Source organism: Triticum aestivum, chromosome 7B (assembly GCF_018294505.1).
Source record: "Triticum aestivum cultivar Chinese Spring chromosome 7B, IWGSC CS RefSeq v2.1, whole genome shotgun sequence".
Taxonomy (NCBI): Eukaryota; Viridiplantae; Streptophyta; class Magnoliopsida; order Poales; family Poaceae; genus Triticum; species Triticum aestivum.
In genome coordinates, this window is record NC_057813.1 from 49,427,268 (window position 1) to 49,448,160 (window position 20,893).

At 47.5% G+C, this 20,893-nt stretch overlaps 3 protein-coding genes across 4 annotated transcripts; all 3 read left to right on the top strand.

The window, feature by feature from the left end:
- Positions 1-268: 268 nt before the first annotated feature.
- LOC123156041 (uncharacterized) lies at positions 269-5,516 on the top strand. Of its 2 annotated transcripts, XM_044574209.1 has the most exons (10): positions 269-2,970; positions 3,067-3,283; positions 3,413-3,564; positions 3,644-3,715; positions 3,807-3,959; positions 4,034-4,197; positions 4,278-4,425; positions 4,613-4,735; positions 4,839-4,926; positions 5,035-5,516. In XM_044574209.1, exons 1-10 carry the CDS (start codon positions 493-495, stop codon positions 5,211-5,213), a joined length of 3,774 nt encoding a protein of 1,257 aa, XP_044430144.1. In that variant the 5' UTR covers positions 269-492; the 3' UTR covers positions 5,214-5,516. The 2 variants fall into 2 exon arrangements, with proteins under 2 accessions (XP_044430144.1, XP_044430143.1); XM_044574208.1 differs by having other exon boundaries at positions 270-3,283.
- Positions 5,517-11,296: 5,780 nt separating this feature from the next.
- Positions 11,297-17,213, top strand: LOC123159057 (uncharacterized). Its single transcript, XM_044576856.1, has 5 exons — positions 11,297-12,014; positions 15,224-15,555; positions 16,529-16,704; positions 16,840-16,906; positions 16,989-17,213. The coding sequence occupies exons 1-5, from the start codon at positions 11,375-11,377 to the stop codon at positions 17,025-17,027; spliced, it is 1,254 nt and encodes a 417-aa protein (XP_044432791.1). The 5' UTR covers positions 11,297-11,374; the 3' UTR covers positions 17,028-17,213.
- A 794-nt stretch (positions 17,214-18,007) lies between these two features.
- LOC123158938 (uncharacterized) lies at positions 18,008-20,822 on the top strand. The gene is made up of 8 exons (XM_044576758.1): positions 18,008-18,310; positions 18,419-18,527; positions 18,648-18,777; positions 18,907-18,958; positions 19,060-19,206; positions 19,307-19,418; positions 19,655-19,781; positions 19,862-20,822. Exons 1-8 carry the CDS (start codon positions 18,104-18,106, stop codon positions 20,322-20,324), a joined length of 1,347 nt encoding a protein of 448 aa, XP_044432693.1. The 5' UTR covers positions 18,008-18,103; the 3' UTR covers positions 20,325-20,822.
- The last annotated feature ends 71 nt before the right edge of the window (positions 20,823-20,893 follow it).

Below are 20,893 nucleotides of genomic sequence, written 5' to 3' on the forward strand. Positions count from 1 at the left end.
GTACAGTACAGTATATCGTAAGTACAAAAAGAATACAACCCTAGGAAAAAGGAGTACATAAAAATTACCGTATTTTATTATCGTGCCAGCGCTAGATATGCACACGGCACACAACGGGACACATGGCGCATCCCCTTTCTCCCACGATTTTTAATTAATCCCAGCCTCCCACCCCAAAAAAGTGATCTACCAATCCGGTCCACGCCGAGTTTAACCCATCCCCATCCACCGTCGCTCGCAGTTGCTCTCACCGCATCGCGCACTGCTGTACTACTGATTCAGCCACTCCGCGCTCCGGTCCGATATAACCAGCGGCCGCGCCGTGCTCTTTTCCGTTCTGTTCTGTTAGCGCAGCCCGCCGAGAAAGCCCGCGCCCGCGCCCGCGCGGATACACAGGAGGACAAGTTGGAATTTATCCCCACCTCCGGCCGTTCCGCGCCGCGCCCCACGTGATTCCGCGGCGGCCCGAAACCTAGGACGGCGGCGGCGACGATGGCGAGCAGGGGGACGGCGGACACGGGGAGCCCGAGCGCGCGTTTGGCGGCGGCGGGGGCGGGGGAGGAGGAGGCCGGGGCGGGGAAGGTGAAGCTGCTGTGCAGCTACGGCGGCCGGATCGCGCCGAGGTCCGGGGACGGGGCGCTGCGCTACGTGGGCGGCCAGATGCGCCTCATCTCCGTGCCCCGCGCCGCCTCCTTCGGGGACCTCATGCGCAAGGTCGAGGCCGTCGACGAGTCCGCCGGAGCCGCCGGCGGGGTGCTCGTCAAGTACCAGCTCCCCGGGGAGGACCTGGACTCGCTCGTCTCGGTCTCCTGCGCCGAGGACTACGACAACATGCTGGAGGAGTACGAGAAGCTGGCCGCCGCCGCGCCCGACGGCTCCGCCAAGCTCCGGGTCTTCCTCTTCCCGGCCTCCGGGGGCGAGCCGTCCGGCTCCGGCTCGCACCTCGCCGTCGACGAGACCGGGCAGCGCTACATCGACGCCATCAACTGCGTCTCCGCGGACGCCGTCGCGGCCATCCGCCGCAGGGAGAGCGTCGCCAGCGGCGGCTCGTCCGCGCACAACTCCGAGGCCTCCGAGCCCGCCGGCCTCGCTGAAGGTATGTCGCCGCGGGCCGTGCCGCCCCCTTCCGTCCCGCCTGAATATTTGTATTCAGCTGGGAGCCACACCAACCATGCTAGTCCCTTTCCGCAGTCGCTAGGATTTAGTGCTGTCGCAGCGTCAGCTCCGGCAATGGGCATTCCGGCGCACAACCCCTTGTTGCTTAGGTCGGAGCCACAACCGCTGCAGCCTCATCAGGTTGCCTCCTATGCGCCGCCGCATCAACCGGCTCCGGTTGCCTCTTATGCACAGCATCAGCAGCCGGCTCAACAGGCTGCCTCTTATGCGCCGCCACTTCAGCCTCAGGTTGCCTCTTATGCGCCGCCGCAGCAGCCTCAAGTTGCTTCTTATGCGCCGCCGCCGCAGCTGCCTCAGGTTACTGCTTATACTTCGCAAATGCCACAATCATACCTAGAGCCTCAACAAATCCAGTACGTCAATGCACAGCAATTTGGTCTGCATGGTGTATCTCAGTCCGCTAATCTGATGCCTGCGCACATGAGCCAGTATGTGCCCAGTACTCTGGGAACAAACTCCATGGCGACCACGGGTGCCCAAATTGGTGCTTTGAGGCCTGTTTCTGCAGGTACAGAACGTGTTCTGGAGAATCTGCATTTCACAAGACCAATGCAAACTGCAGTTGATCCGAATTACAGGGTACTGCAGCCACTTTCAGAGCTTCCTCCTCTGCCTCATACGACTTTGCAGGCAAGTGATGCTCAGAGATATGGCGTCCAGACGGTACTCACAAGCACAGCAAGCTCACCGGTGATGATGAGCTCGAGGGCATTCCCAGTGGTGGTAAGCTCAGCTACTGTGCCAGCAGTGAGGTACGATGATTGCACGATGTGCCAGAAAATACTGCCGCATGCCCATTCGGATAACATGATACAGGAGCAGGGAAATCCTCGCGCACTGAATTATCCTGATGTTAGTCCAGTGTTTTACAGCCTCCATCAAGAGGATGCAACCAAACAACAGGTTCCAGCTGCAGTTCCAGTAACATCTGCTAATTACATATCAGAACCCAGAGCTGAGAGCACAGCAGGGATGATGGCCCAGTTTGATCCAAAACTTTCTGCCAGAAATCCAGCAGTTCAAGCAGAACCATCTCAAGATGCAGGAGCGTTGGTTCAACCCACCATGGTTACTGTACCTCTTTCCAGTATACCTACTTCAAATGGAGTTTTTGTAGGGCAGCCTCCGCACACGCTTGCTGAAGATTTTCTCATGTACCAACGTCAGCAGCAACACCCTTACAGTATGCAGCCATCACAAGTCCTGGCAAATGGAGTCAGTAGCAATCCACAAGGGATTGATGCTAGTGCATTTAAGAATTCAAATCATCCAGTAGCAGAACCAATTGGAGAATATGCCCATGATGTTCCTCATGATTATGTCAGAGCTATCGATGCTCGGATGCAAGGAATTCAGTTAGGTCCTATTGCGCCTCCAGAATCTATTGTGCAAGGGAAGTCAGCTATTCCCCATGGTGCTGCTGGCGATGGGATAGTCGAGAAGCCACCTGTTATTATTGATGGCAGTCCCATATACAAATCTCAGGCTGGAGGTTATCACATGGGCACTAGCAATGCTTTTCCTGTTCCTTCTTTTATCCTAGATGACAATGTTGTGAGACATACTGAACAGCCACCTCCCTCTCGAAATGTTGGTGCCAACAACGTATATCCTGAGATTGTCCAGCAGCCAAGTATGTTACTCAAGAACAACCTTGGTGTGCCCATTGAACATCCTGTTCCGAGCGAAAGATTTCTTGTGAGGCCTGCTTACTCTGGTGTTCAGTCTCCTGCTGGACCTCCTGCACATCATCCTGGGGAAATGCTGAATGGCATGGTTTCCGCTCCCTATAATGTTAGTAGTCAAGTTGTATTGCAGGCTGCAGCTAGTACTGATTGTGTCGAAGCTACACGTGAACCAGCTTACACAGAATCTCTTTTCTCAAACCAGGATCCTTGGAAAGCAATTGGAAATGCTTCGGCAGTACCTCCAACATCAAACATGTTGGCTAAGGAACATGTTCTTTCTGGAGATCCATATGTGGATGGCCATGTTCCTGCAATTACAAGTTCAAATGCCGCCATGTTATTAGAAGAAGGCAATCTTCCACTCATTCATGACCCTACTTTCAAGGATATATATCCAGAACCTGCACAAATAAGCAAAGGTTGGTACAGTATACTATCTCATCGTATATAATTTGGTTTGCACTACAGACTAAACTGTTACATCCTTTTAAGAATTGATATGAACTAACATCAATATTTTTCTCGTCATTTGATTTTGTCTCTGAAAGGATATGGAGAAGAAATTGTCAAGCGTCAGTTACAAGCTGTCGCTGAAGGTGTGGCAGCATCTGTTCTGCAGTCACCATTTCCTGAAAAACCAACTGAATTTTCTGGGGATCACAAAGATTTGCCTGGAGATGTATTTGATCCAAAAAATGAGGTTGGTGGCAATTCTTTCTTTTCTTTGTAGTTCTTTGTACTTTGATCAATTTTAATACTTATTTATTTATTTTGTTCAGGATGCGCCGAGCAAACAGTCAGACAAAACAAGCCAAGGAGTTCCAGTTCTAGATGACATCGATAACCTTCAGGTTGTTGACAATTTACAAGTTGATTATATGTGCGCTTTCCATACACTTTTAAATACACACATCACCCTTAACTACGCGTTTACAATTGCAGATAATAAAGAACAGTGATCTTGAAGAATTGCGTGAACTAGGTTCTGGAACCTTTGGTACTGTTTACCATGGAAAATGGAGAGGTTCTGATGTCGCTATAAAAAGGATAAGCGATCGGTGTTTTGTTGGAAAACCTTCTGAGGAACAGCGCATGGTCCGTGTTAAACTTATGGCCGCTTCTTTTCAATCTTCAGTTTATCTCGCTCTAACTTTGTTTCGTACCTGCAGAAAACTGATTTCTGGAATGAAGCTTGCAAGCTTTCATCGTTGCACCATCCAAATGTCGTTGCTTTTTACGGTGTTGTTCTGGATGGACCAGGTGGATCTGTTGCAACAGTCACTGAGTACATGGCTAATGGTTCGCTTCGACAAGCATTACAAAGACATGAAAAGTATGTTCTATCTGTTTTGTGCAAATAGATGATGTTTTTCATATGGTGACACTTTTAATATCAGTTTCTTCTGTCAGCAGGATATTCGATAGGCGTAGGCGTCTACTAATTGTGATGGATGTTGCATTTGGCATGGAATATTTGCATGGGAAGAACATTGTGCACTTCGACTTGAAGAGTGATAATCTGCTCGTCAACCTAAGAGATCCCCAACGCCCTATATGCAAGGTGAGAGTCTTCATACTCTCCATCTCACACCCCTGTTTTCTGCATATTTTGTCAAGTAGGAAAATTAGTTCGGACAATCCTTATAACAGCAACACATAACTTCTGTGCCCTAGCACCTTGTTTGTGCGCAGAAAGCGAGCATGGAGATTTTTTGATTTGGCAGTAACCAACCGTGCTATGTTTGTAGGTCGGTGATTTGGGCTTATCAAAGGTTAAATGCCAGACACTAATCTCTGGTGGGGTGCGAGGGACACTTCCCTGGATGGCTCCTGAGCTGTTAAATGGCAGCAGTAACCTTGTTTCTGAAAAGGTTTGTTAGGCTGCATCCTTCATCTAGTGCGCATGGCCCCATCCCCTGACTGACCACTTCTGGACTCGCACACCCTATTTACCTTCACATGATTTGCTTGCAGGTCGATGTCTTCTCATTCGGAATAGTGATGTGGGAACTTCTTACTGGTGAAGAGCCTTATGCTGACTTGCATTACGGCGCCATCATAGGTACGCCTGCAAACCTCTGCTGTAATGCACACCGCAGTAAACGCACTCACTTATTTCAAGTCCAGTGCCTCCTTTTATTTCTCTGAACATTTCGCCAACTGCAAACAGGTGGGATCGTGAACAACACCCTGCGGCCTCTGGTGCCCGAGTCATGCGACCCCCAGTGGAGATCGCTGATGGAGCAGTGCTGGTCGGCCGAGCCGACGGAGCGGCCGAGCTTCACGGAGGTCGTCAAGAGGCTACGGGCCATGGCGACCTCCCCCACCAAGGCGCCGCCGCAGAAGTAGGCTGCCCTTAGGCTCTGTACATGAGTAAGGTGATGAAATATGGAGAAGAACGCGGGGACGCTGCTTACATAGGACAGTGGAGCTGGTGGGGTTTGCCTGACGCTTCATGTGGTGCTGTTAGAAACTGATGATGATGATGAAATGTAAGAGCATGTACAGGAAGGTGCCGTGGCAAGGGTTGCTGAATGTGTTACGTACCGGCTCCTGGGTGTTCCGGAACTTGTTTCCTGCGCGTGATCGCTGTGCAGAAGCCTTGCTGGAACAAAATGCAGAATGCAGTCTGTGGCCTGCGTCCTCTTGCTAGCTTGGATGCGTGAGCTTGCCTGTGATCTCAAAGCGTCTCGTTTTACTTTTCAGCTGTAATGTTTCCTAAGCTCTGTTTTGCGCTTGGTGATATTCTCCCGTGTTTGTGAAGCTGAGGCATGGCAGCAATTTCAAGACGTGATGTAGATGGGCTAGCCCTGTGCATTCGGTTTATTTGGTTTACATGATTCGGTTTATACGGTTTTTCGGTATGTACGTTATTAATACTTCGGTAAATACGGTATGAAATTAAAATATGGTTCGGTTTCGATATATACCAAATTATTTCGGTATGGTTTCGGTATATACCATAAAAACCAAAGTTGACGCGAATTTAAAAATGACGTAATAATAATTTGCAAATTTATGACTCAAAACACATTCTATTTTACACAAATAGTATATGACTATATATATAAGTATATATGCATGCATTGATTCATCTGTTGATGGTTATGGACGTGCTTAGCATTTTAAAAAGAGAAAAATGACAATGTTACAAGAAAAATGTAGGTGCTTAGTAGTGAATTTGACTCATGTACAAGAAAAATGACAACTTGTACGGTTGTTCATCTCAAGAAATATAAATTTATCTTTTATTTCGATTTATTCGGTTAACCATTCGGTTTTTCGGTATATACCATAAAAACCAAAGTTCAAATCGGTATGAAAAGTTCATACGAAACCAGAAACCATAAAAACAAAAAAATCAGTCCGGTTCGGTTTATTTTCGGTATGGTTTTTCGGTTCGGTTTTAAAATGCACAGAGTGAAGCTGGGCTGATATTAGCTTTGAGATCACATGCAAGCTCATGTGGGGTTAAATCACCTCTTAGACATCTCCTAAAGTTAATGCTGTCCCGAGCTTCTTAGGTTATACTTCCTTCGTCCCATAATATAAGAGCGTTTTTACATTGGTGCGGTGTCAAAAACGCTGATATATTATGGGACGGAGGGAGTACTAGCAAAAAGGCCTGTGCATTGCAACGGGAAAAAAGAATACCACATGCTCTTAATTTATAAAAATAGTCTATAATCTGAGTATTTGTAGCTACGGCCCAAACAAAGATGGTCTTTGCCTATAAAACAACAAGTTCAAGATTTCACATGTCTTCAATTTAAACACGGCTCGGGCAAGTGATCTTCAATTTCGTCTTCAATCCTAATTTTCCTGAGAAGTTCGTCATAATCCGGATAAGTACCGATATGAAATAAAGATGGATAATGCATTGTTGATTAAGATTGCATCCTAAATAGTTTTTTTTAATGGTAACAGGTAAAATAACATCATATTCAAATTTCATATATTTTTCTAATCAAATTTCATGTATAACATGTTAAATTTAAAGTTACGGTTTAGAAGATATGAATATTTAAAAAATGTTTGATATGTACTACATGTTTAATGTCAGAAACATCAGTGGATTTTCTATTAAATAGCATGACGGACTAAGAATACCTATTTTCTTTATTAATAGGTATAGATTAGATGGGGTTAATATTTTAGGAGATGCTCAAGAGGTGATTTAGCTGAGGCATGGGAACAATTGCATGACCTATGTGATAGTGGTTTAATGATAGCTCACCTGTACCACCACAAGGCACCTAAGACAGCCGCGGCGGGCACAAGCCTTCAGTTCCGGATCTGGGCGTCGCCACTGTCAATGAGATAGCTCGACCCTCCCACCGCTACACCCCTCGTCACCCAGATGACCAGAAGGCATAGTAGCCACCGCCTCCATGATGCCCGTCAGAGAGCCAAACATGCAGACTGTTGTCCGAGTCCACCACCCTGATATCCATGTCCTAAGGCACCGCCAACCCTTACCCTAGCTAGAGAGGAGCATCACCTCACTGTCCCTGGCCTAGTACTTGTTGAAGTCGAACAAGAACACCACAATGTGGGCATCAAGCGAACATACGGCTAGGGTTTCTGCCTCCCATCGGTGGCGGTGGCGATTTTCCTCTTTTTTTGTGACCTTAGGGCCATGGGCCACGGTGGATCTTGTCCCTTACTGGTGGAACCACTCTATTTTTTATATGTTTCTTCGAGTTCTGCTAGGGTTTGTGCCCTGTTTAGGAAGACGAGACGGCTGGGGCTTGCTCGAGATGGAATAAAGTTCTCCCTGTCAAGCCCACGCCCCGATGGTGCGTCTAGCATTGTCGGAGGGCGTGTGTAGGTGTGTCTCCTGCGGATCTTGCATGATTTGGTCGGTGGTTGTCTTTGATGGATCCGCTCGGATCCAGTTTTCTTTTGTCTACATCAGTGTGTGTTCACGTTGGATCTTTCCGATCTACGCCCGGCGAGCGAGGGATGATGGTGACGCGCCTTCGATTCGCTTCAGTGCTTATAGTCGTCACTGGTGATCTATGAATTTGGATGCAATTTTTTTTTCGGTGTTCGTTGTACTACCATAATTGATAATGAATAGACGGAAAGTTTTCCGGTAAAAAAATGGGCATCAACGATGGACGCAGCTACTACCGACCTTGAGGTCGGAGGCGGTGATGACTTGGAACACCATTACCACCTCCTCGGTGTCACCGACAAGGACTGAGAAGTCGGGCGGCAAGAGGGACAATGTACTATCATCATGTACGTTTATTTGACGCTAAAACATAATCATATAAAAAATCATATCATGATCAGAGAGATCTAACAAAGCATGGGGAACGTTTCTTATCGAATTAATAATTAATATTCGTCGTAGCAGCAATAATGCTAGTCATTTCATGATCACGCTGCGTTTTGGCTTGGATGGGCCGGATGAGGTGATGAGTGTTGTCGGACGAGAATGTAATCTCTAGGAGCATTTCCAAAAGATGATGAAGACGCAAAACAACTAACTTTTGTATTTTGAGGTCAAAAACCTACCTCCAACAGATGATGTACACGCATTTTTTTTACATCGGCCAGAAAATGTAAACTACAATACCTGAAGATGCAAGCAAATTTGCATCGAGATGTAAAACAGGCGGTCGCGCACCAACCGTCAACTGCCCTTCCTTTCCTTTCCCCTCTCCACCCGCCACACAGCCGCCGCAGCCGCGATTCGCCCTCAGCACTGCCTCCGTCGCCCGCCCGCGCCAGATCCAGCCGTCAACCACCCCCGATGCCCCTCGCCGCTGATCCGCTGCTCCTCCGATGCCGCTCCGCCTCGAATCGTCGCCCCGACTCCCCACTGCCATCGCTGCGGTTCACCGCCCCCATTGCCTCGACGCTTCTCGGTGACCGCCCCACGCATAGCCGCCGCCGCCCCCGTCGCTTCCCCGACGCCATTGCCCCGAATCATGACGAGCCGCTGCTCCGATTCGCCCGCCGCCCAGTCGCCACAACCCTCGTCGTCACCATGCCACCGAAGAAGCTTCCGAAGAGCAAGACGACGTTCTTCGGTGTGCCAGCGTAGCCGTCCGGCAACTTCGGCGTCGAGTTCACTGACGCTGGCCGCCGCTTCTGGCTCAGTACCTACACCACCGCCGACAGTGTGGCGTGTCAGGAGGCCGAAGATGGACCTCAACTTCCCGGAGATTGAGACCCAGGCGGATGTGGAGTTCCTCATGCCAGAGGGTATTCAGATGGAGGAGATAACGAAGAAGACGAAGAAGAGGCCTGCCATTGTCGTTGCTCCCGGCGATAGTGACGAGGCGATGATGACGAGGTTCGCATGGAAGCATCCAAAGTATGTTCAGGCCGAGCAGGAGTACTTCTGAATGCGCGAGGCCGAGCAGAAGAAGAAGAAGAAGAAGAAGAAGAAGAAGAAGAAGAAGAAGAAGAAGAAGAAGAAGAGGAAGAAAAGAAGAAGAAGAAGAAGAAGAAGAAGAAGAAGAAGAAGAAGAAGAAGAAGAAGGATGTGAAGAAGGAGGACGAGGCCAACCCTTCAACGGTGATCCCCGTCAAGTCCTCGAAGAAGGACGACGAGGAGTTCTGTCCGCCTTCAGATGAGGACGAGGAGGAGTACTGGATGCCATCAGAGGAGGACGACTAGTTTGATGGATGCAGTTGTTTCAGTTAGTTGTAGTAATCGTTTAATTTATGTTTTTAATAAGAATTGTGTTTGAATTATTTTTCAGATGAAGCAGTAGTTGAAGTTTCTAGTTTTTACATCTCCAATTTGCATTACTTATTGGAGTTGCACTTTTACATGATCAGAATACATCATCTGTTGGAGTTGCCTTTTTTTTGAATATGTAAAATGCAATGAAGATGTAAATTGTACATCACCTAGTTTTACATTTTCAAATTTGCATCATCTATTGGAGATGCTCTAAGAGCATCTACAGTCGGGCGCCCCAAATCGGCCTCAAACGCCCGGCGAACCACCGGGTCACTCACCGGTCATGATTTTTCGACCCAGACGGGCCCCTCAAATGGGCCTCAAACGTCCGGGCTGACCGACACCCCTCATATCCAGCTCAAATATGGGGCGGGGATATGGGGGCGTCTGAGCACGCCCGCCATGTCGGTTTGACGGCGGGGTCTCACGCGGAAACGTCCAAAAACCCGTCGTCGCGTGACACCGCTCCAGCTTGCCGAGACCAAATCCGACTATTTAAGCCGGCTGGCGTCCCGCAACCTTAACCCATCCACCTCCTCCCTCTTCATGTCGCCAGTCCGAGCCCATCCACCTCCTCCTTCTCCTGCTCCGGCGCTCCGGTCCGGAGTAAGATCACCTACTACGCAATGCTGACGCCGAAGCGCTACGAGATCCAGAAGGAGATCCGAGCGAAACAAGCTGCGCTCGTCGCCCGCATCGCTGCCGGACTGCCAACGGGTTCGCCGGAGACGAGGAGGAGGAGCATCCGGGGGAAGAGGAGGAGCAACCGAGGGAAGAGGAGGAGAAGATGGCTCTGATGGAGGTGGAGAAGCCAGAGCAGCAGCTGTTGGCCTTCAACATGGAGCATGCGGAGACGGAGTTTAGCGTCGCCCCGTCAGAGGAGATGGCTGAGCAGCAGGCCATCCAGGATGAGGCCTATGTGGAGGAAAACCGGGCGTTCCTCTGTCAGGAGCAGGCGGCGTCCGACGCGCTCTTCGCCGAACTCGACGCGGAGATAGAGGCGGAAGAGGCCGGAGCAGAGCAGCCGGAGCCGTCGGAGGAGCCGGAGCTGCAGCTGCCGCCCATGCTGCCAGAGCTGGGCACAGAGATCGTCGACATCTCTGATGACGAGTAGCTAGGTGACCGACGTAGTGTAGGTTTATTTTAGTTTTCGAGAATCTAATATGAGATGTCCGGATGCACCTGTTAAAATTTGAGACGTGTCCGGTCACTGCACACGGACGTGCCCACGATCGTTTGAGGGGCCGGATTTGCAAGTCTAGTTGTTGATGCTCTAAGTTTTGAAGAGATCCTGCTTTGCCCGGGCGGATGGCCCGGCCGCGGTGCTGGACCGGTCGAATGACTCGAGTTCTCTTCCTTTCGGAAGGGACATTTTTCGCGGTACTCAAAGCCAAAGATGGCGACGGCTGTTGCAGGTGTGTTGGATTGATGTCCATGCCCTCTCAGCGCTGGTGTCAAGAAAGGAGGAAGCAGCGTGGCGGCAATTGTACTGTGGTCGAAGATGATGACCTGTTTGCGACTGGTTGCAGATCCTTCTGCTGCAGCAGGGGTCTTCTCTCAAGATTCATGGATGATGACACTGGGCTCCGGAGATCTTCTTGTGTTATGGTTGTTTTAGGGTACTCTAGGTGTTCATGATCTTTTGTGTTTGCATTTCAGTGTGCTTGTAAGGGTCAACTACTTTGTACTGATTCCTGATATGACTGGAAATTTCTCTCTCAAAAAAAGTTTTGAAGCCAGCCATCACCGCGCCTCGCCGTCCCGCTCCCCTCTCGCCCCCAAATCCTACCGGCGGCAAGAAAAGATGCCGCGGCTGACGCCGGCGGACGCGTCCCTTATCCTAGACCACGTCGTAGGGGACGCCTCCATCCCCACCGCCGCCGCCAACGTGCTCCTCGCGGGCCTCCCCTTCCCCGACCGTCCCACGCCGCGCCTCCTCCGCTCGCTGCTCCTCCGCCGCCTCGACACCGACCCTGTCTCCGCCGCCGCGCTCGACTCCCTCCAGCTCCTCGCCTCCCTCCCCGACTCGGGTCCCGCGTCCCCCGTCTCTGCCGCGCACCTCGCCGTCGCCGCCTTCCTCGCCTGCTCGGCGCCCGACTTCGACGCCGCCGCGCGGGCCCTCTTCGGGCGCCCCGGCGGCCGCGCGCGCCGCGCGGTCGACGAGGAGGAGGGCGGGGACCCTGCACTCGCCTCCTCCGAGGCCCTCGCTGCTGCGGACCAGTTCGAGGCCGCCGTCGGGAACGCCTTTTCGCAGGACGTGCTGAAGGGGTTGTTTGGCGACCGGGCCAAGGCGGAGCGGCGGGTGAGGGACCACCTGGCGGCCGAATGGGCCGCAATCGGTCCGTCTCGCCTGGAGCTAGCGGCCGAGCAGATCGTTGGTGACGGCGCCGTCGAGACGTGGCGCGCCGCTGACGAGACCGTCCGCGCCAAATACCGCATTCTAGGTGAGTATTCTTCTGTTCTGGCCAACAAAGCGCAGCATTTTATTTGGCGGGGTTCTGAGACGCAATGATGTGATGAAGTTGCCTATACTATATGTTATACTTTTAGCCTTTGACTCAAGATGCGACAATAGAAAAATAATCTCTATCTCACAGGAGTAACCTGAAATGCAACTCTGGTGAACTTGGTCAGCTAGAGCGTTCATGATTGTGAACCATTGACATGCTTATGAAACCTTTATCATTCGTTCCTGTTGTGAAATCGACCACATGCTCAACAACACACTGCAAATGATAATTTCAGACAGTTCAATTAGTATTTAAGAAAATCAAACCAAACAAAACATAGAGGTGATCACATATTTAGCCTGTGAACAGATGGACCTCCTACCCATGCACTGTAATTTTACTTCAGGCAAGACACGGGCAAGAGTAACTGGCAAGTTGAGCTAGCTACCCATGCACTGTAATTTTGAATAGAAGATTGGATGCTGAAACTAAATCAATTCAAGTGTTCAGCTAGCTACCCATGCACTGTAATTTTCAATGGCACGTCTGAAACATGTTTTCCTACTTTCATCGCCAGTCATGCATGATCAGCTCAAGTGTTTGCTGTTTTCAGCTGGCCGTACATTATTATATTTATGTGCAGTTATTAGACTTGTACTCCTTCCGTAAAGTAATATAAGAGCGTTTAGACCACTAAAGAGTGATCTAAATGCTCTTATATTTCTTTACAGAGGGAGTATGTAGCTTCTTATATGACTTGTACTTGTACATGTAATCCCTTTATAAATATAAACACCAACGCCACCCTTAGCGGTTGTGTAGTTGACTCAATCTTTGTCTAAACCTAGTCTTTACAGTAGTTATGTAACCTTTTGATAAAATTCAGTCTTAGATTTGCTTTGAGGTATAAAATGAGAGTAAATACATACCCCACTTGTCAGTTTATGCATTGTTCTTGATTGGGTGTCCACTTGTCAGTTTCAAATTCTTTTACCAAAAGGTAGCTTATTCCGAAATAAAACAAGATGTTTGATATAAGTTCTGTACATCTGTCAAGTGGATGCAGATATGCCTCAGTGACACTAAATTACAAAATAGATAAACAGATAATCCTCGTGCTACTGACCTTTCTCGTTACTTTGGCTTGTAAGAATGACAGCATTAACTTCACTTGCCATCTTTAAGGGTTGAGAAACGTCCAACAGTTCACCGTATGGACAGTTTTTTACATCTTCAAAAAACAGAAGGGCTACTGTTTTCTCTATTTCCTCCAGAAAGGCTTACTGCAAAATTGCCAACATTTCACATAGAGAAGTAATGTCACTGCATGGTCTTAAAAATCAGTGGTATTACCAAGAGATATAATGGGAGTTTTGATTAATAAAGATTTGAACCCATAGTCCTAACTGAAGTTCAAGAGATAATTTCAGTAGAACTCGCATTTTCTTCACCTCCTGGTGCAAGTTCTTGAGCAAATTCCAAAGCTTCATTTATTTTTCCCACACGAATCAACTCTATTAGTTTCTGCTGCTGCAGATGGAAGTATATGTCAGTTACAGTATAATTGGGGATTTGTATCCAGAATCTGCATGTTATGATTCGAGCCGGTGTGATAAGTCAAATTTTAATGAAGGATTTGTAGGAAAATGGCTTTCAGAATATACACCTGGATGTGGCTACACCCTATTGTAAAAAGAGTGCAATTTACAAGCACATTTGCTTCAATTTCGATGTAACCAATGTCTACAGTTTCCATTTCACACAAGATTGGAGTTGAAACTACAACACTCCTTGGGGAGGCAATCACAGACACTGGATCACAGATGATGGAGTAAATCGCAAGACACAGTAGGCAATCATAGCAAGGATCATAGACAGATAAAAGGGGCCGCAGCTTGGGGAGGCAGAGGTGGTCGAGGAGCGTGACGGCCGCGGAGGGCGAGGGTGCAACGGCTGCGTACCGCGAGTGTGGACATCTGGTGGCTCCATGAGAGCCACATCTCCGAGAAGCCGTGGAGGAGGAGGACCACCAGGCCGGCGCCGGAGCCCTGCTCCGCGACGTGGAGCGAGACGTCGTTGACCTCCGTGCTTCAGTGCTGCACCTCATTGCCCGCGTTGACGTACTCGGGTTGGGTTTGACTCGCGGACATCACCATCTTCTCCTTCGGCGTCGCACACTTGAACAGCCTGCCTCTCTTGAGCAGATCCAACACCTATCGTGCTGGTTTAAAAAAAAAGGGCAACCTGGTGCATGTAGCTCCCGCTTGCGCAGGGTCCAGGGAAGGGTCCGACCACTTTGGGTCTATAGTACACAGCCTTTCCCTACATTTCTGTAAGAGGCTGTTTCCAGGACTTGAACCCATGACCTCATGGTCACAAGGCAGCAGCTTTACCACTGCGCCAAGGCTAGCACCGCTGGTTTCTTTGCCATAAAAATGACCTTGAACTGAAGAAGTCCACGCTGCGCTTGTAGCGGCGGGTGTAACCAGCTGAGGCGGTGCCGCCGAAAGTACAACAGAGGAAGGAAGGCACCGGGAATGGAGGCGTGAGGGGAGCAAGGCAGCGGCGGCGTGGGCGGGGGGAGCAAGGCAGCGGCGATTTGTGGGGAGAGGAGGAGGCGGCGGCGGGAGAGCGAGCGAGTGAGGAAGAAAGACCCGAGACCGAGCGAGGGAGATCCGGGGACATTTTCAGAAACGAAAAAAAAAATTGTACAGTGACCGAGTGATTCAGGAAAGGTAGTGCAAATTCCAAAAGTCTTATATTTGGGTATGGAGGGAGTATATGTTTTACATGCTAGTATAATTTGTTGTGGTTCCATAAATAATTGTTTTGAGCATATTTTGTTTGAGCCACATTTTTGTTTCTAGTTGATTTTGTGTGTTTGTACATACTTGGTAGATTAGACCAAGTATAGGCCGCGGATGTTTAATGTTTGGAGTTGTTGTTTGTGCACCTGTCCTCAATAGGAAAATGAGTGACCCCTTCAGCCCTTCTCCTGCGTTTCATGGCCTTACTGCTAAGTCTTTGATGACCAGTGCAACTTCCATTTGGGATTCCTGTTTTCTGGGCCTGTTCTATTTCGTGCATCACTCATGTGCTTAGAATTGTAGTTTGGAATTATTTTACATTGTTGCATTTAGATCCAACTGCGCCAGAAGGTTATTTTATGCCTATCATTGATGGTGCAATTTTGGAACTTACAGCTGGGGAAGAAAAAGCACGTGAAATTTTGAGCAGAATTGAAGACCGAATTTCAACCCCTCAAGTTCATAAGGTCATACATGACCTCAAATCAAGGTGTGCTGACCTTCATAATGTGGTGGATGATCCATTACCAGCCGCAAAAGCAGCTGCAGATAAGGTGTTGGCTGCAAGGATGGATAAGGCAGTTCATATTAATGATGAAGAATTGAACAATCAGGCTGCGAATTGTAGCGTTGCTGGTCCAAGTGCTGTTAATGACCAAGGCGAGACATTGAGAAAAGGCACGCCATCAAGTCTTATGGATTGGAACCCTACAGCACAATCTCTTCTGGTGAGTTTCCTTGTGTATTATTCCCTCTGATCCATATTACTTGTCTTACATATTTCAACCACTTTGATCAAGGAGTTATATCAAATGGAGACAACTGGGTTATCTTAATTATAATTTATCTAGGAAACTAATGCTATCACAACGCTTTATGATATAAATAAATGCCTTAAAACACTATCTATTTGTTTGTATAAGTTACTTTGATAAGATCACAATTATTATGTTGCTACTTTTCACTGCCGCCTTCAGTTCTGTTGCTTTCTAGAGAAACTAGATAATACTCTCTCTGTTCACAAATACAAGATTCTTTGGATATTTCAATATAGACTACATACGGACAGAAATGAGTGAACAAACTCACTAAAACATGTCCATATACATCCAATTCACAAAAAGTTAGAACATCTTATATTTGTGAACGGAGGGAGTATAAGTTAAAAGTTATGCGGACATATGTTTTTTGGACAAGCTGGTTTCTTATACATGGCAAAAGATGATCAAATCAGCATTTCAACATACAGCAAATATGTGTTGGTACTTGTGCGATTGATATATTACTGAACTTTTGTAAGTTAATACTACTTTCTTTGTACAGTATGTAAGTTAATACTTAAATTTATATGATGACTAATCCTTAGTAAAATGTGATCTTCAGTATTCTCCATGCACATTGGCTAGCTATGTACATCTCCAGAAGTAAACTATGATGTACTCCCTCCGTCCCAAAATTCTTGTCTTAGATTTGTTCAAATACGGATGTATCTAGTTACGTTTTAGTGTTAGATACATCCGTATCTAGAAAAATCTAAGACAAGAATTTTGGGACGGAGGGAGTAGTTTAATTAAAATAAGAAGTGGAATTTTAGTGCTTTGGGGATTAAAAGTCTTTTCTTATCATGTAGGACACCCTTCTAGACAGAAGTCCTAAAACATTAGATTTTGGTAACTATGCTCACAGGGATCTTATTTGCAGTGGGAGGACTCGCTTGATCCTGATGGCTCAAGATCACAATCACATAGACCGCACTTGCCTAGCCCAAGGAGAATATTGGTTTCTCCGTTGCAAGTGGCAGAAAACAAAGCTAGGCGTAGAAGGGCAAGGAGGTGGAGCTCGGTAGAAGAAGAAACACTAAGAAATGGCGTTGAACAGTATGTCTTTTTCCTTGTTGGAATTCATTATTCGATAATATCTCTTGATTGCTGTTTAAATTTTGTCTCGAAACCGTAGTTTGTGCCATTTTCTTTTATTATTCTTACCGCTTCTCCCTTCTTGCTGTTGTGAAGATTTGGTAGCGGCAATTGGAAGGATATTTTGAGCCACAATCCCGACGTTTTTATTGGTAGAACACAGGTGGGTATTTGAATTTTTACACTAAAGTTTTCTTTTGTGACTGATCTTTCATCTAGTAACCGCCTAGCGGGTCCTATTGCAGGTTGACTTGAAGGATAAGTGGAGAAACATGATGAGATAGTGGAGAGACATACTTTAGGATAGTTCTATATGGTGAAACTGCATGCCTCTTTACCGATGGAGTAGCTGGATGCAGCTTGTTAATATTTTGTTACATCGCTTAGACGCTTACTAACGGGCAAACTGCACCAGATGCTATTATAGATCTAAAGTCTCTCTTCGGTAATTTAAGAATTGCTTGTTTTTCTGATTGTTGTTGAAGTGTTGTGGGGCATTTTCTGTCGTGATGGAATGTTGTCTTTGTCGAGCATATTACACCTTGCTGTATTGCCATGGTGGATGTTCTTAGATAACCTCATCCCAACCATACGTGGATGCCCCCATTTATATTCTAGTAATAACTAGGATGTTTATTGCTCACAAAATGATCATGTTTTTTTCCATAGTTTATGCATGTGTACACATTATATCTTGTTCTCAATGGTGTTCCGAATGATTGTGCTCATGAGGCTCTATACAGTTCTTCTGCGCCTGCATTTGCGTGCATCAATGAACAGGCAATCTACTTGTGTTTTTCTCCCTCTTCTTCTTCTTCAGCTAGATTGCCAAGGTTAGGTACATGTACTTGAGACCTGATTAAAATGAAGTTGTCGGTGCTTTGTGCGCCTTCCCTTTAAAAAAAAACATTATATCTTGTTCTACAACTGTTTTTTTTAAAACAACTCAAAATGATCAAATTATTAATTTTCAGAATGAAGTTGGCATAATGAGTTGTCTTTCGTGGCCGCCCTTTTTGTAGGCGTAGTCCACTTTTTTTTAAGGAACAGACAGAAATAGTGGCTATTTTTTTATGATAAAAAGTGGCTACTTTTCTTTCTTTTTTTTATGAGAAAAAGTGGCTACTTTTTTTTTGAGGGGGTGAGCGGATACTTTTTCTGTGTCTTGGATTCCAGCTTCCAGGCACCTCTGGGCGGCCCAATTCCTCCAAGCCCGGAACGGCGAATGTCTCTTTCCGGTGGGCCCTACCCCTCTATTCCTGCTGAGAATAGCGCCGCTGCTCCACCGCCCGCCGTCCTTCTATCCGGAACAGTAGCCGCCGCATCCTCATCCACGACCGTAGCCGCCGCCCGTGAAGCCATGCCGCCGCCTCACAGCACACATCCCTCATCTCCCCTTCCTCCCCGGTCCCGCCTCCTCCAGAGCCTCGGCTCGTGCTCCAGAGGAGCCGTCACGTCCGCCGCCTCCTCCCCCTCGCCCTCGCCGCCGGGATGGCCCCGCCCTCTCCGCTACGCCGTCCTCGGCGCCGGCTTCGCGGGGCTCTCCGTCGCGTGGCACCTCCTCAAGGTCCCCTCCTCTCCTCTTCTACTCCCCCCCTGGCCTTATTTACTTGCACACACAGCTGGGACTGGGAGCATCGCCTGAACCAGCCGACGCTGTCTGGCATGTCTGCAGCAAAGCCCGAAGTATTCGCGCGTGTCGGTGGACGTCTACGACGAGAACGGCGTCGGGGGAGGCGCCTCGGGGGTCTCTGGAGGGCTTCTCCATCCGTACTCACCAAAAGGTCCCCTCCATCACTACAAGCATTCGACTCTGTCTTCCACTCACTATATTGTGAGTACAGTTTTGAGTCCAGCTCTAGCATAAGTTTGACAGACACATGGATTTGCTTGCTTAACTGCAGCCAAGCTTCTCTGGAGAGGAGGCGAATTCTGGAAAGAGAGCATGGATCTCCTGCGCAGCGCAGAGAAAGCGAATGGAATCGCTGGATCAGATGGCGATGGTCGGGATGATGAAGCCCTTATCTGGAGAAGGCAATCAGTTTTTCCTTGTCACGCTACATCCGTTTGAGCGTCAATTAATATGGGATGGAGGGTGTATATTTTAACCGTTTGTTTTTGTTTATGTTTGGCCTATTGATAAGTATACCTTCCACTGAGTAGGGGAATTTTGCGGCCACCTACGACAGAGAAGGCTGCTGATATATTGCTAGAGGTACTGCTGGACTGAGATTACGAAGCTATGCTCAGGTGCTTCCTTTTTGTGTTTTTTGGTGCATGGTTTTAATTGCTTCGACTTCGACCTATTCAAGTTAGAATGCTCAGAGTTGCCTCCAGAGTTGCAGCCTTCAAGTTCTTGATTCGGATGCTGCACAAAGACTGATCCCTGGGTTACGTGTTCCGCTCAACCTTGCGATTTATATGCCACTAGCACTGAACATCAACCCTAAGAAATATTTGCAGGTGCTGCACGAGTTGCTGCTTTTGTTTCATCGTCAGTTGTTTGTTATCTTATTGTTGGTATGTTCATATGTTGAGGCACTTCATTCTTGTGCTTCTGTAGGCATTGTTCCTTGCGTGCCAAAATATGGCCAAGGAAACATCTGTATCACCCAGTGAACTGAAAGAGTTCAGTTTGTACAACAAACATATCGATAATCTACAACAACTTTCAGGTAAACTCACGTGCAATTTTCGAAAAAGTTCTTGACTCTACAATATTGTACTCTACATTTTGGCTTTGCATGCACTTTAAACTGAAATTATAGTTGATGAACCACCTCATGCTAAAGAGAAGCGTCAATTTTTTGTTAATTTACAATTTATCAGTTGAACAGCTCCTGTTACAAAAAATGCTAATACTGAAGAAATTGTGTTAAGAGTACCAACATTTGTTTATCCAACATGGCAGGAGATTATGATGCAGTGATCATCTGCCTTGGGGGCAAAGCTAGCTCACTTCCAGAACTTACAAATAAGTTGCCTCTTAGAACCTGTAGAGGAGTTATTGCTGAATTCAAACTGCCATCAGATACAGCGTAAGGTGTTTACGTATAAGTTGAGCTTACAGTCATTACAGTATCATATGGAACTATCTGATGGCTGTATTTCCTTGCAGAGAAAAATATGGCAGTCAAAGTCCTTCAATCTTGTCTGATGCATGGCTGGCATTCCAAGGACCCTGCACCGTTTCTGTCGGGTCAACTTGGCAATGGAAGTCTGACAATCATGATCCAAGTGTATCTGATGAAGAAGCACGTACTGCAATGGAAGAGCTGCTCCCCAAAGCTTCTGCTGTTTATCCAGGAATAAGTAAATGGGATTATGTACGAGCAAGGGCTGGGATAAGAGCCATGCCTCCATTGACAGCCAATGGATCCCTGCCACTGTTGGGTTGTCTAAATGATGTTATAGGCGAGAGAAGCAATTGTGCCTTTTGGCTAGTCGGTGGCCTTGGAGCCAGGGGCCTCCTGTATCATGGATTGGCTGGAAAACTAACTGCCAAAGCTGTGATTTCCAGTGATGAGAACATGATACCTTCTGAATTCACCTGCTGGAAGGCGATCAAGGCTTCGCGGTGAATACCGTATCGTGATTCATTCAACCATGCTATCATAGGATTGTATCAGGGAGTTGGAGAGATCAAGAGAATGATGCGATGCCTTCAGTGCAGTTGCTTATATGAAGGGCTACTGCATCATATCGAAACCTGAAACCATACTCGTGGTCAATCCACAAGGCATGCACGGCAAATAGTCACATGTATATCGCTATGGATGTCGTGTTGCGATGACCATTTTGATGCCCTCTCAAGGAAGCTTGGTTAAGACGCATAAACCATGTTTACATCTACTAAACCCTGAACTGCCGAGGTAGGATTTTTTTTGGGGGGGAGTTGATTAGAATTTTTTGCCCATTTCTGTACCATCGTGTTTCTGTAAACCTGAGGATAGATGAGGTTTATGAGTTTTTGTGTAGGTAGATGTGAATCACTAGGATATTCTCTTATGCATAGAATTATCCATTTCTTTGTGTTTATGAGATGTTCATTCATTTGAAAAGGTAGAAGAGATTTTGGATGTAGGAGGTGCATTAGCCAGGATACACACACACGCACGCAGTTTTCATAGTACCCCCTCCGTAAAGAATA

What these genes read in the sequence shown, in the direction of transcription:
- LOC123156041 (XM_044574208.1), top strand. Translation starts at nt 493, where the DNA reads ATGGCGAGCAGGGGGACGGCGGACACGGGGAGCCCGAGCGCGCGTTTG. An exon ending in ATGACATCGATAACCTTCAG is followed by an intron (nt 3,716 to 3,806) that starts GTTGTTGACAAT and finishes TTACAATTGCAG; the next exon opens with ATAATAAAGAACAGTGATCT. An exon ending in CCCAACGCCCTATATGCAAG is followed by an intron (nt 4,426 to 4,612) that starts GTGAGAGTCTTC and finishes CTATGTTTGTAG; the next exon opens with GTCGGTGATTTGGGCTTATC.
- LOC123159057 (XM_044576856.1), top strand. Translation starts at nt 11,375, where the DNA reads ATGCCGCGGCTGACGCCGGCGGACGCGTCCCTTATCCTAGACCACGTC. An exon ending in CGCCAAATACCGCATTCTAG is followed by an intron (nt 12,015 to 15,223) that starts GTGAGTATTCTT and finishes TGGAACTTACAG; the next exon opens with CTGGGGAAGAAAAAGCACGT. An exon ending in CTAAGAAATGGCGTTGAACA is followed by an intron (nt 16,705 to 16,839) that starts GTATGTCTTTTT and finishes GCTGTTGTGAAG; the next exon opens with ATTTGGTAGCGGCAATTGGA.
- LOC123158938 (XM_044576758.1), top strand. Translation starts at nt 18,104, where the DNA reads ATGCCGCCGCCTCACAGCACACATCCCTCATCTCCCCTTCCTCCCCGG. An exon ending in TAATCTACAACAACTTTCAG is followed by an intron (nt 19,419 to 19,654) that starts GTAAACTCACGT and finishes CCAACATGGCAG; the next exon opens with GAGATTATGATGCAGTGATC. An exon ending in AAACTGCCATCAGATACAGC is followed by an intron (nt 19,782 to 19,861) that starts GTAAGGTGTTTA and finishes ATTTCCTTGCAG; the next exon opens with AGAAAAATATGGCAGTCAAA.